Source organism: Equus asinus, chromosome 5 (assembly GCF_041296235.1).
Source record: "Equus asinus isolate D_3611 breed Donkey chromosome 5, EquAss-T2T_v2, whole genome shotgun sequence".
Lineage (NCBI taxonomy): Eukaryota > Metazoa > Chordata > Mammalia > Perissodactyla > Equidae > Equus > Equus asinus.
In genome coordinates, this window is record NC_091794.1 from 49,605,496 (window position 1) to 49,620,621 (window position 15,126).

The 15,126-nt window shown below is 34.4% G+C and overlaps 1 protein-coding gene across 19 annotated transcripts in view; it reads left to right on the forward strand.

Moving 5' to 3' along the window:
• PHC3 (polyhomeotic homolog 3) overlaps positions 1-15,126 on the forward strand; it is a 74,813-nt gene that overhangs the window by 34,567 nt on the left and 25,120 nt on the right. For 11 of the 19 annotated variants that reach the window (XR_006528079.2, XR_011503284.1, XR_011503283.1 and 8 more), the window contains 4 exons: positions 134-380; positions 6,069-6,940; positions 7,227-7,274; positions 11,631-11,784. Coding sequence is in view for 13 of the 19 variants with exons in the window: in XM_014846491.3 (XP_014701977.1) it covers positions 134-380; positions 6,069-6,940; positions 7,227-7,274; positions 11,631-11,784 (1,321 nt within the window). In the remaining 6 variants the exon portion in view is untranslated. The remainder of the gene's footprint in view (positions 1-133; positions 381-6,068; positions 6,941-7,226; positions 7,275-11,630; positions 11,785-15,126) is intronic. The other 8 variants (XR_011503282.1, XR_011503285.1, XM_014846495.3 and 5 more) reach the window with 1 other exon arrangement.

The window sequence follows — 15,126 nt, forward strand, 5'->3', positions numbered from 1 at the left end:
GTTGTTTCAAGTGCTTGGAGCTTTATGTATGAAAAGCATAATATATACGTGTTGTCATTGTTATAATGGTAATGATTAACACATCAATTAATACCATCTGTTTCATCCTTATTTTTTGTTATGTGGTTCTTAGGTTCAGAATTTAACATTACGCAGCCAGAAGTTGGGTGTATTATCTAGCTCACAGAATGGTCCGCCAAAAAGCACTAGTCAAACTCAGTCGTTGACAATTTGTCATAACAAAACAACAGTGACCAGTTCTAAAATCAGCCAACGAGATCCTTCTCCAGAAAGTAATAAGAAAGGAGAAAGTCCAGGTCTGGAATCACGAAGCACAGCTGTCACCCGGACATCAAGTATTCACCAGTTAATAGCACCAGGTGGGATAAAACTTTTGTTGCAAATAGTTGCATTATTCATTTTCTTGGCAGGCAGAGTAAAATAAAAGATGTCCATTGCTTGAACAAGAATGTACTTTAAAAACGTTTTTAAATGTGAATTTCATAAGTTAAAAAAGAACATCTTAATATTGTAGCTTGGAAAAAAAGCCCCACAGTTAAAAACAAATTATAATAATAAAATAGATTTTTTTGGTCAATTGACATTTGATTAACATCTTCATTGTGTGCTGATCTCCCATTATATAGATAAAACCTTTTAGTTTTAAAACATGTATTTGCCTGTAGTTTCTTTAATATGCTTTAGTGGAACAAAATTAAAAGCGTTTAAAAAATCAAATATATTTTTTGTTTAAAGTTGTCATTAGTGTCAAGAATTTATCACTTTCCAAAAATAAGGATTATGCATAGTTATTTTCCTTACCATGTTGCTTTTTTTCCATCTCTGAGAGGAAGGGTGTCAGGGAATCAGCTAAGTGGTTTTCATTCTCCTCAACCCTTGAATCCATGAGTGCTCCCTGCTATCTACAGATAACCTTGCTTCAGGGTTCTCATGCTGAAAATATTGGAGCCAGAGTGAGTTTCCTTACTATCTCTTCTGTTCATCTCAGAATTTCTCAGTGTTGAGCTTTCTTCACTACTACTGAGAAAAGGAAGTATCTGCTTTCTTCTTTAAAGTTAGCACTGTTAGCTTGTCATTGATTGCATCTTTTTTGATTGCGTCTTTTTTACCGGCTCCCGACCTTCTCTTGTAGTTGTTGCAGCATCTTTTGTCTCTCATGCTGGATCCTTCCCTTTGCTTCTTAAGAATACTTAGGTCTCCCTTACTCCTAATGTGTCTGCATATGTTTTTTTACCAATATACCTATTGTTTATTGAAAGTATGTGTGTGTGTGTCATGTACTAGGCTACACATCTCACATGTTTCATTAAAAAAAATTCTCCTTTAGTTCACCCTCATCAGGGAATCATATTCTTTCTGTCCTTTTGTAACTGCATTACTTTTTAAAGATTCATTTTACACTACTGAAGTTTGCTTTTTCTCTACCTTAATCTGTTTCTCTTTTCATGTTTCCCCTCTGCTAATATTGCCAGCATTCTCTCTGTCTCCCAATCTCTAAATCTCGGAATTATTTGATTCTCCTAGTTAGAAATCTCTCATCACTCTGAACTTATGTAGCATTTTTATGCTCCTTTATGGTACTTTTTCTTTTATAGTTATATGTATACTTACTGATCTTGGCTTTTGTACTAGACAGTAAGCTTTGAGGCAAGGATAGTAATATTGAGCACTTAGGTGTCAAGTACTTTACATTTATTAACTCCTTTAATCCTTTTTCTGGTTCACCCTTTCATCCTTTTATCTTGACAACACAAAGTTGTGCTTTCTTTGTACTTATCTGTAATAGGTGGACAGTAAATATTTGTTGGATTAATAGTTGGGTTTTTTTCCATTTGAATTTTGGAAGTTATAGCGCAATTTTTTCCATTTGTATTAGGTATTACTGCTTAGAATTCTTAAATCTGAATCTTAGATAAGTGTGGGCTTTGTTATAATGTTTAATTAATAAATCCATTCATAGTATAGTTAGATGTGAATTCTTTTTTATAAACATCTGTAAATTCTTTTATAAACGTCTATAAACTCTTTTTCATAAACATCTGTCTGCCAGGTCCCACTGTCTGTATGGCTTGATGACAGGATTTTTGTACTGTATTGTCTAGAGTATTCTCAGCCTCAAACCAGCTTCTGGCCAGAGTAGATAGGAGTGAGTATGGAGCAGCAGTGACCCACTGTGCTTGGAATGACTGCTCAGGGGACAATTTCTAGTGATTTCTGTAGTTTTGATAGATTATACTGGAGGGTAGGTTAATCTCCTTCGAAAGAGAATGCTACCTTCAGAGAAAGCTAGGAACTCTTTCGGGGTTAGTTCAAGCAAGATCTACTTTCAGATTTTCAGTCACCCTGGACGCCCAGTACCTAGTTCTGGTTGACACTTACTCTTCCCCCTTTCATTGATATTGTTGTAATAGCCTTATAGTTGCCATCCTCTGATGGCCAGTATTTTATGTAGGTATAGAGGAGACCAGTAAGCCAGAACCATTGAAGAGCTGCAGGACACTTGCAATTCTTGTGTGTATTAACCGAAGTCCAGTTTTCCATGGTTACTGATTAGAAACAAAACCAAATGGAACCACTAAGCTGTGTAAACCCTTGCAGCTACCAAACTTATAAATTCATTCAAGCCTTACACTGCAGTTATTCAAAGCAATTTGTATCTTCTGACAAGGCAGCAGCTATATTTTTCCCCCCTTTTAGTTTTTCTGCTCTTCTTGGTGGGCAGTTAGTTTGAAGCTAAGATGTTTTTTGTAGATTCTTGAATTGGTAATTTGTCCTTTTCCTCAATTAGAAAAATGCTTGTTCCTACAGGTCACTTTCAAACATTAAAAAATCTACTTATGTTCTAATGTAGTATAATCTAATAATTATTATTTTAATAATATATTTTAATAACAATTATATAATTAATATATTTAATAATATTAAATATTTATAAAACAATAAAATTTAAATAAATTATCAAATAAAATATTTAACAAAATATTATATAGTTAATTATTTTAATAATCTAATAATTATTATGTCCTTATATATATTTCTAGGGGGCTTAAATCATTTGGTTTTCTTCATCATTTCTTGAAGGTAGAGTTCCCACTTGATAGTTAATAATTCTATTTTTAATATATGAAATAAAGGCAAACTTTAACCAAATGTCTGGAAATTATCATGAACTACATTACAGCTCAAGTTTTTCTATGGCGGTTTTTAGAACTTTTATGAAATTAGTCTAGTTGGAAAAAATATGTACCATTTTTTGCAAACATTAATTCAATGTGTAGTGAAAAGCCTGTGTCAGTCCATTCAGGCTCCCATAAAAAAGTACCATAGACTGGGTGGCTTAAACAACAGAAATTTACTTTCTCACAGTTCCTCAGTCTAGAAAGCCCGAGATTAGGTCTGGCAGTGTTTGGTTTTTGGTGAGGGCTCTCTTCCTGGCTTTCATCTGAGTGCCGAGAGAGAGAGAGAGAGAGAGAGAGAGAGAGAGAGAGAGAGAGAGAGAGAGAGATAGAGAGAGAGAGAGAGAGAGAGAGAGATAGAGAGAGAGAGAGAGAGACAGAGAGAGACAGAGACAGAGAGAGAGACAGAGAGAGAGACAGAGAGAGAGAGAGGATAGTGAGCTCTCTGGTGTGTCTTTTTATAAGGGTACTAATCCTTTTGGGTCAGGGCCCCACCCCTCCGACCTCATTTAACTTTAATTACTTCCTTCGAGGCCCCATTACCAAATACAGTCACATTAGGGGTGGGGCTTCAACATATAAATTTTTGGGGACACAAACATTCAGTCCATAATAGGAACCCAGACTCAGCTGGGATTATGGGTTCTTTTAGACCCAGCACTGCTGCTTAATAGCTGGGTGATTTCAGACAAGTCACTTAACTACTCAGAGTTTCTTCACCTGTGATATATTGTATTGGTGTAGTACCCTGTCTACCTGGTGGGGTTATTGTAACTATTGAATGAAATAATTAATAATTTACAAGAATATATTTAATTATTTACAATAATTAAAGAATTCTACTACATATGTGAGAGAGGATGCCAATCATTAATTCTCCAAATATAAGGCCACCTTCACAATAATAAAGTGTTTATTAAAATCAGAGAAACAAATATATGTGATATTATTCTCCAGGGCGCTAGTACTTTTCTTGTACAGAAGTATTGTTTCAGATACCCTCACAATATTTCTGTAATATATGTGCTTATCACTTGGGCTTTTGGACTAATATAAAATACATAGACTTACTTTGATTTCTGATCAAAGAAAAATTTAATCTAGGTGACAGGGTGGACTATTAATCTATTGAATTATTGGCTCTAGAATATAAAAAGTGACTGCTTACTTGCTAGAGCACAGAAAGAATTTTTATTCTTGTGAATATAATATCCATTGTACTTCAAGAATATGGTAAATTTTAATTATAACTTAAAAAACTGAATTAAAGTGGGCCTTTGCTATTATGCCTGCGAAAACTCTTTTTCTTTATCGGTAAAAAAGGGAAGAATAATACCTATCTACTCCACAGGCATTTTGTGAGTACAAATGAGAGAGATGTGAAAACACCTTGAGCTCTTTGAAAGGCACTCTACCGAAATCCAAGATTTTATTGAGTACTCTCTAATATAAAGTCTTTATCAACACATTTATAAAGTGCTGGCATAAAATTTTCAGTCTTAGTTTAAAGTGCTGTTCTAGTTATATGAAAATTATTTTGTTAGATTAAATTTTAGACCTAATTTCCTCCTCCTTTTTTTGAAACAGTTAGTGGATATTTGTTGAATCTTCTAAATGCCTCTTTCTTGAGATGTTAATCAGATGTTAATTTCCTTAAAGGCTCTCCAAAATTTTAAATAATAAGCAACCAAATGCAAAAATGTTTTTAAAAAGTTGTTAGAAGTTTTTATAAGGCTTTTGTCACAAGTGTGGTTGAATATAAAAATAGATGCAAGGTGTTATAATCTTTTATCATAACATGAGATTAAGAAAAACTTTGCCCTATCTTTAAATCTATTTTAAATGTGTATAATTTTTTCATGGTATTAATATTAAGCAGTCTTTTCAGTTTATCTTCTTGTGAGCCCAGTTTCCATACTCATTTAGATAGAGAGGATTTCACCAGCATCTCCCTCTGCAAACCTGTGCACCAATGTACACAAGAGGCATCGTGAATGGGAAACTCCTTACTACTTGATTTTGCTAATTCTTATATTTATTATCCCTGTCATGAGTGGCTTCTCTGTGGAGAAAACTGAATCCTATCAATTATAGATTAGGGGTTTTTTTTTGTGGAGAGGAAAGAAAGAAAACAAGGTCCTTTGTTTAGACACCATGGACTTCTGATTGCAAGTAACACTAGTGCTCTCCAGGATTTGGAATGGACCCTGAAATTTCATTTCTCAGTTACGGTGATTATTTAACCAAGCTATAGAATTCACACATCTGTTTTGCTTGAGTGAATTAACTTTTTATGCAAACATTTTCTCTTCCTGAGTCAAATAATACCAACTCTTCATCTCGGCTCAAATTTGGAAGTTTATTTGGGAAGCTTTATAAGTAATTACATTGACTGTTAGTTGGAAGAATGTTTAGACATAGATTAGAAAGGATGAGACCTTTATTTTATGAGTTTTAATATTGTATTTTTATTATTTTGAAGTTATCTTTATATATATTATAGTTGTTCAATGATACTTCCCCTCTTCTCCCCAAAGAAGGAATTCAAGTGGATAAGCTTTGTTCAAAGTTAATGCAGATATTTTGGTGACCTATAAAATTTAACAAGAAAGGTGTAGATTCAGATTGATGAATCAGTTGTTTTAGGCACTTTTCTTTTGGAACTTATTGGTACAGCCTATTTTATGAAATCTTCATAGTTTTCTAAGGAAAAGGTTTGTCATTACATTTTCAAGGCACTCTTGTCTGGAAGACTGGTAGTAGATTTCTAATGATTATGACCTTCTGATATGAAAACTTTCCTCCATTAGATTTAAAAATTTCTATGATATTTTTGAAATAAATACTAATTGTCGTTTTTTTCTCTCACAGCTTCATATCCTCCAATTCAGCCTCATCCTCTAATAAAACATCAGCAGATTCCTCTTCATTCACCACCTCCCAAGGTTTCCCATCATCAGCTGATATTGCAGCAGCAGCAACAGCAAATTCAGCCAATCACACTTCAAAATCCAACTCAAGACCCACCCCCGTCCCAGCACTGTATACCACTCCAAAACCATGGCCTTCCTCCAGCTCCCACTAATGCCCAGTCACAGCATTGCTCACCGATTCAGAGTCATCCCCCTCCTTTAACAATGTCTCCCAACCAGTCACAGTCAGCACAGCAATCTGTAGTGGTGTCTCCTCCACCGCCTCATTCACCAAGTCAGTCTCCTACTATAATTATTCATCCACAAGCACTTATTCAGCCACACCCTCTTGTGTCATCAGCTCTCCAGTCAGGGCCAAACTTGCAGCAGTCCACTGCTAATCAGGTGCAACCTACAGCACAGCTGAATCTTCCGTCCCATCTTCCGCTTCCAGCTTCCCCTGTTGTACACATTGGCCCAGTTCAGCAGTCCACTTTGGTGTCCCCAGGCCAGCAGATTGTGTCTCCACCATCACACCAGCAATATTCAACCCTGCAGTCCTCTCCAATCCCAATTGCAACCCCTCCGCAGATGTCGACATCTCCTCCAGCTCAGATTCCACCACTGCCCTTGCAGTCTATGCAGTCTTTACAAGTGCAGCCTGAAATTCTATCCCAGGGCCAGGTTTTGGTGCAGAATGCTTTGGTGTCAGAAGAGGAGCTTCCAGCTGCAGAAGCTTTGGTCCAGTTGCCATTTCAGACTCTTCCTCCTCCACAGACTGTTGCGGTAAACCTACAAGTGCAACCACCAGCACCTGTTGATCCACCAGTGGTAAGCCCTTGGAAGCTCTTTGACTTTCTTGCTGAACTGAAAGTAAAAACTATTTTCTCCCACATTATATCATTAGATCTAAATGCCTATGAATTTAAAAAGCTTGAAATTTCCATCTGTCAGTGTCTGAGAAACTTGCTCTATGGGCAAAAAAAAAAATGCCGTTTGTTGTAGTATGGTTGCATGCTTGATAATTTGTGATGGTTATTAAAGTCCCTCGTTAATTTTATTACTATTTAAACAAATCCATCTGCTATCTTTACAGAGTTGATTTTTTTTCCCCAAGGGAATGCATTTGAACCAGTGTCATCTGCACAAAGTTTTTTCTCTTAAGGTGATTATCCTTCATAGATCCCTTCTGTTGGCTTGTATGTTCTTAAACGTATGATTTATCTAGCTAACCTTTTTGGTTGTATGCATTCTGAAGTCCTGGGCCTTTAGGGGCTTTTGTTTCAAGGTGGAAGTATGCTTGTATGATGTAGTTTTTTGGTAATATATTTTGTAATTAAAATTTTGTTAAAAAACATTTATTCTAGGAAAGAATCCAACTTAGCAAAAAAAGTTAACTGTAGACCATCTTTTAGAATTATTAAACTTCTGAGTTTTAGATTTCTACTAAGGGGAAATATATCCTTAACATATTTCTCATTAAAAAGCTTGAAAAATCTCAGTGGATGAATTGAGTACTGAGGATAAAAAAATTCATTGGGAGGAGTAAAAATTTTGAGTAATTGAGATTGGTCGTGAAATTTATCAGAATAAACCTCTAAAAATGGTGCATGTTGCCTACAAAGGAAAATTACCTTGAAAAATGTTTTTCTTTAAACATTCTTTAAAGGACTTTTTAAATTTATAAAATAATTTACAATAAAAATGGAAATAAAGTCTCTAAATGTTTAGGCAGAATGATCAAATTCAGTTTTTAACTGAGGAAAACAATCTTCTCAAAGATCAAACCTCACTGAAGAGATTTTATCATTTAAAGGCTAACAACCATGAGTTCAGAAAGGAAAGGAGTTTCAGAGTCTTTCCATAATAGGAAACATTTTGGTTCTCAGGGTGCAAATCTATAGATTCTTTTATTCTTGTCATTCTGACTGATCTTAATAGGCACAAAGAGATTGAATTTCGTTTCCTATTCACTTTTATTAAAAACAACTTGACAAAAACAACAATGGGCGTTAGAAATAAGTTTTTCATTCAATTATCATGTCTTTCCATTTTCTTTTAAAGGATTGCTGGAAGAGTTTGCAGTGGATATCGTAGCATAAAAACACAGGCTTCAGAGTGTTCAGTACCTTCAAAGAGATCAAATTTAATTTAAATTTAATATTCTCACTTTTTAGTTCAGTAGACTTGGTTTTTAACAAGTAAAAAATAAAATTTCTCTCTATGCCGTATATTTTTCTAATTGTCTTTGTTAGGGGAAATCTTGGAGGGACATATTTGGGATAGAAATATCAAAAGCATAGTGACACTTAAATTAAAGCTAAAAATATTTAAGATTTTATTTTGTCAGTTCCTGACTTCTCTTAAAAAAATTTTTAAAAAAAATTCGTGTCATCTCATTTTGCATTTTTTTCTATGAAAGTGATAACTTTCTTTTCTATCACTCATATGGTCATGCTTGCTGTAGATGTTTCTATGTTATTTTTCTTTTACCTTTGAGTACCATAGCCTATTTACTAAATTGCTATACTCTTCTTTTATTACCTATGATCAAATCTGTTTTTTTAATCGTTTCTTCATGAATTACACATTTCTTTACATATTCCTCCTTACCTCAAATATTTAAAGGTAGAGAGATTACTTCTTAAGGGATATGAAATTTTGAAAGATTAGTATAAATTATCAAAGTAAAATCGGTATTTTTTTAAAAGATATATTTTTAAAATATATTATAAAATCATGCTTTTTAAAAGATACACTTAAAAAAGATATATTTCTAAAACTAAGAATTTTCATTGCTGTTTGGTTATGCTAAGTAAGATGTGAGGGTAGATAATTTAGAACTAATAAATGTTCCACAGTTTATTTAGGAAAGGGAGACGGATGTGACTGATGTATTTTTGAGGTAAGTTTGGCAGTCATTGCCTGTTTTAGAATAGTTGTAGTTATGAACTAAACAGAATTGTGATGTGCCGTTCCCTGATCTTGTGAGCAAAACCTCCACTTCTCTGCTTTATTCAATATTTTAGTTGTTGCGCTTAGATTTTTTTATGCTGATGGTGCCAGATGTCTGTGACAGATGTTTTTGCCTCCTTCTTTTACTCATTAACTTATTTTGCCTTTACATGGGAGATTTGGAAGAAAGTATGTAGTTAGGTTTGACTATAAATAATGAAAAGTATTTTACGGTATTCTTTGATGGATTATTTCAGAATATGCTATTTGTGTTGTGCCTCTTTTTATCCTTTAAAACTGTTTCATTATTTTTTAAAAATCAGAATTATGTGCATGAACTAACTTTGATTCCTTAAAAGCTACTGTCGTAGGTATTTGAAAAACTTGTGACAGCATTAATATTAAAAAGAGAGTTCAGCATTTTAATAAAAGATAATGATCTTTGGGAGAAAAGTAATACCTAACAAAGGAATGCTACATAGATACAATTGAACTGGTTGCTGAAACTGTACTTGTCTAATTACCTCTGAATCAGTATCCCCACCACTCTGCCAAGTTAAGGTAATCACTACGACAGCAGATGCCCCTCACTAGAAGGTTTTTTTTTTTTTTTCCTTTAACCCCCAGGACATTTTTTTGGATGACTTTCCCTGTATTGGACATTATCATCATTTTAAAAAAAATTATCATGAACAGATACTAGCAGCTATCATTGTTGCACTGTACAGTAAGGAACGACTGCCTCCACTTCTGAGGATCCAGACACGAGGCAAGGAATCTCTGCTGGTGAAACAGGCTTCCAGATGCAGGGCTGTGAGCAAATAACTTTTAAAAATGTTGCCTACTTAGTAGCTGATTCAGATCACAATTCTGGATATTATATTTGATACAAAATTATCTGTACCATTAAGATTTTTAAAGTTTTAAACAGGCAAAAGAAAAGATATTTTATTCTTAGTAGAGGCTTTTAGAAAGTTAGTTGTGTTTTTTTTTTCCACACTGTTGGGGTTGTTAGAGATATCTTTGTAGATGAAACTTCATAGTCCTTTATTTTATTTATTTTTTTTTTTAAAGATTTTATTTTTTCCTTTTTCTCCCCAAAGCCCCCCAGTACATAGTTGTGTATTCTTCGTTGTGGGTTCTTCTAGTTGTGGCATGTGGGACGCTGCCTCAGCGTGGTCCGATGAGCAGTGCCATGTCCGCGCCCAGGATTCGAACTAACGAAACACTGGGCCGCCTGCAGCGGAGCGCGCGAACTTAACCACTCGGCCACGGGGCCAGCCCCATAGTCCTTTATATAATACCTGGTTTTGCTGGTTTCAGAAATCTTGATCATTTTTATATTTAATTTCACATACTTCAAATCATCAAACTTTTTCAATAGTTTGATTAAAAATGTATACAGTATTAGATATCACTTAAAATTTTTTGTTAACGTTGCTGAAAAGTTTTTTGTTTTAACATTTATTAGAAATATTAATCAATTTGGGTAAGTAATCTTAAAAACTCACAACCTTTATAAATTTAAGTAGCAAGCTTTGTACATAAAAGAAGGGAGGTGAACTGCTTTGTGGCTTTGTTTTTAGTAATCTATCATCTTCCAACAATAGTGGTTAAATAAATAGTGATGACAAATTAAAATACCTGTGTCAATCTTTAGAAGTGGACTTTGAAAATTCAGCTTGAAGTTTAATAAAAAATAATAATGTTAGTTATTTTTAGTTATATAGTTCCTTGTCAGAATGCTTTTGAGTCCATGTTTTCTTCTTTAGTCTTTGCTTTGGATACCAAGGTAGTTAAGTCAAAGACTTAAAAACTTTCCTCTATAAGTATGGAACAGTATTAAACAACTAAAAATAATGTGTCAGATGGCATAGGATGGTGTGTGTGTGTGTGTGTGTGTGTGTGTGTGTATCAGTTATTTCAAGGACAGGTATTTTCTGTTTACCTGATATTAGCTTATAAAAATGCATTAGATTCTTGAGCAGATCAGAAGTTAAAAGAAAAAATGTAATTGCATACGTTTTTTGTAGTTACTTGGGCATTACTTTTCATAATTTAATCTTTAGTTCACATAAATATAATAAGGAAGACCCTGGGATGTAGTCCTTTAGGCAGTACATTTCCTGATATGTTATGTGTCATTTTGGAGATGTACTTGTTGTGCTTGTGAAAAGTATTAGTATCTATTTTGATTTTTGACAGTTAGAAGTTAACAGAAACAATAGAAAATTCCCAAAATAGTTATTCAGGTTTATAAAATCAAAACACGTTCTTTAGTTCTCAAAACTAAAAATATGTTCTGACTTGACAGATACCTTTTTGAAAACTTTAGTGATTTGTAGCCTAGATACTAATCTACAACTTGCTTTTAGTGAAATATCGTCACGTATTATCAAAAACTTCATTTGAGTGATTTGAAAGTTTTCCTTTCAACTTGTATAGTCATTTTGCCCTGTTTTTAAGTTTAAAACACTTAGAATTTATTTTTTTAAAATTAAGTTAGGAATACCTTGTTAAATGTATTTTCAGAAACGTTTTAAGGCAGTGTGGTTTGTCATTGCAGGTTTATCAAGTAGAAGATGTGTGTGAGGAAGAAATGCCGGAAGAGTCAGATGAATGTGTCCGGATGGACAGAACTCCCCCACCACCCACATTGTCTCCAGCTGCTATAACTGTGGGGAGAGGAGAAGATTTGACTTCTGAACATCCTTTGTTAGGTTAGCAAGTACCTAAATTTGTGGGAATTTTCTGTTAGATAAATTTTAGTAATGGGAAAAGTTTATTTTTTTCCCGCTAGAGATGGTATTAAACTAATTTGTTATGTAATTAATTGCAGCACAACATAGATGAGAATTCAAGGGTGTTTTTTGATACGGAACAATTAGAACAATTGATAAGGAAACAGCCAAATGAAAAACATATTTTAGCTTTCTAATTTTTAGTGGTTTGTACAGATGTATTTCAAATGCCCATTCAAATTCATGTGTCAAGCTATTTCTAGCTTAAAAATTAGAAAAAGTCAAAATCTCTATCTAAAGATTTCAGTTACAAACATTAATGTACAATTGAAATTTCACAAGTTTGTAACCTATCAATAACTCAATTAAAAAAAAAAAAAGATTTCAGTTATACTTTCCAAAAATCACAGTGCATTCTAAGTCATATTTGAGATTCCTCGTAATTGCTTGTGATCCAGACTGAGTAAAGGCTTTTAAAGGTGTTCTTTTCCAGACAGTACTTAAATTAAGCCTCACTAATTCTTACTAGAGACATGGATTAAGAAATTGAGTTTAAACATTCAAATTCGTACTCACTACTTCACTGCTATTTATGACTTCAGATAAATCTTCTGTATGTTCCTCCTTACAACATCCAAGTGACTGTGAATCCTAGCTGTTCTACTAAAACGTTAGTATGACCTGTAGCCCAGTGTCTAGGTCCTGAAAAAGGTAGATTCCGAGTTAGAGTTTTTTTAAATTTATGAATATTTTATTTAGATCGGGGTTGGAAAATTATAGCTCATGCTTCAGATCTTTCCTGTTTCCTGTTTTTGTATGGCTCATGAGCTAAGGATGGTTTTAAAATTTTTAAGTGATTGAAAAAAAATTCAAAAGAAGAGTAGTGTTTCATGTCATGTAAAAATTGTGTGAAATTCAAATTTCCTTGTCCGTAAATAAAGTTCTGTTCGACACAGCCACATTTGTTTGTTCAGATATTTTCTGTGGCTACTTTTGCACTGCTTTGGCAAAGATGAGTAGTTGTGGAGACCATATAGTCCCCTATAGAAAGTTTACTGACCCCTGATCCAGATGATGCTGATCTTGGTTCAGGCCTCGTTGTGAGTCTTCTGTTCTATTCAGTATCTCATTGTCCTCATAATCATTTTCAGCACAGAAGAACCACTATAACCGGCATGGAAACAAATTGTAATGGGAAACTGACTTTGTTTGCTGCCCTGGCAGCCCTTGCTTCGCTTTTCTTTTCTTTTCTTCTGCATGCCACATCTCTAACCCTTCCCTTCTCTCTGGCTTTCCTTCTCTCACTACCAGTGTGCTTCTCTGGAAAGCATAGAAGGGGGAAAATCAATTTTCTTGCAACTTTTTTCCCCTCCTGAAAAATAGGAAACCTTTAGTCAATAAACTTATATAAAGTATTTGACAAGTTTAATGTTGTTGCCTTTGTTTATTCCAAATAATACCTTAAAAGATGGATTTAAGGAAATCTAAAAAATTTAATCATCTTTGTTGTTTCTGTCCACTGAAAATGGAACCTTCCATACACCGCAGATTTCCTGGAGTTTTGATTTAGAAAGGCAAAAATAGAAGTTTAATTGGATAGTAACCTCACACTGTGACTGTGATTTACTTACCTAATAAGCATTACTAATGGTACTCAAAGAAAATGTAAATATTTCTGAACTATTGGGACACAAGAATATCTTCACATTTTTTCCTCAGGAGTATAGTCTGAGATCCTGTCAAGAACGTCTCTGGCTAAATTGTCTAAGTACAATGTAGACTTTCGAATCTTCTTTAATTTACTATGAAGTAAATACTTAATACTCTTGTGTAATATGTGAGAAGGAAGAGCAAGCACAGGTTGATATTTAGAATAACTGTCATCAAATCGTGAAATAAACTAACCTACAAAAATAGAGGGACTTATTTCCATCCAGGATTCAGTTTTCATATACCTATAAAAATTCTGTAAAGCAAGAAGCACCCATTAAAAAAGAGAGAGAAGCAGCCCGTAGATCATGCTCAGCAAATGAGACTGAAGAGGCAGAGTGACCTGTGGCAGAGTCCTATCAGTTAATTGGGTTCTCTTCCACAGTTGTCTTAAATCCAGAGAGTGTAATAACTGTGTTTTTGTTCTACTGTAATACATTACTGTTTCTTGTGTTTTCGATTTTAGCAGCTAATTATAATCTGGCAAGTAATAGGTATTAGCTTCTTCTAAAAGTAACTTAAAGCTCTATTTTTAACACAACTTAGGACTGTGTAAAATTGGCACATTTGTACATATGATCTAAAAATTAATTAGAACATATACCAAGCAGTATTTTCTGAATAAACCAAATTATACTGAATTCAGCTTTATATTTCTAAAGTAACAGAGTATCTATGAATCTGTAAGGGACATTAGAATTTTATTTATTTTTTTTAAAGATTGGCACCTTGGCTAACAACTGTTGCCAGTCTTTTTTTTTCCCCCGCTTTATCTCCCCAAACCCCTCCTGTACACAGTTGGATATCTTAGTTGCAGGTCCTTCTAGTTGTGGGATGTGGGACGCCGCCTCAACGTTGCCTGACGAGTGGTGCCGTGTCCGCGGCCAGGATCCAAACCCTGGGCCGCCACAGCGGAGCGCACGAACTTAACCACTCGGCCACGGAGCCGGCCCTTATCTTATTTTCTAGTTCCCCATAGATTTATATTTTCCTTCCAACAGAAAAAATACCTTTCAGTCCCTCTTCAGAATTTTATATGTTTTATCTCTTTTCCTCCAGGGGTTTATGGGAGGATTGGGTATAGATAAGATATTTGTTGAGTTCCTCAGTTTGGTAATACATGTGTACAATTATGTATTTGTTCTCAGAAATCAGCAAACCAGCATTTTCTACTGACTTTCCTTTTTAGTTTTTCATAAGGGATTGTGTGACTTTAAACAGGTTTTCCAGTACAGTTTATCTTGCTGGATTATTTGGTAGAGCTAGATTAATTTGTGGTTATAATAGTGCTGTGATAAGCTACATATTAATCACATCGGAGCTGCTAAGTGTGAACTGTTAGCTTTTCCATTTCTGAGACTACACAGATGATCACTGCACTGTTTTGTTAGCTGGAATTTTTACACTTTAGGGATTCCTATTCTTTCTTCTCTACCGAATTGGGCTATATTTTGAGTGTCTTTGATAATGGTGTCAGTCCTTCCATACTGCTGGTGGAGAGGAGTTACCATAGCAATTAAGAGCATTGTCTCCAGAACCCGGCTGCCTGGGTTAGTATCCCAGCTCCACTACTTATTAACTGTGCCCTTAGACAGGTTACTTTATCTTTCT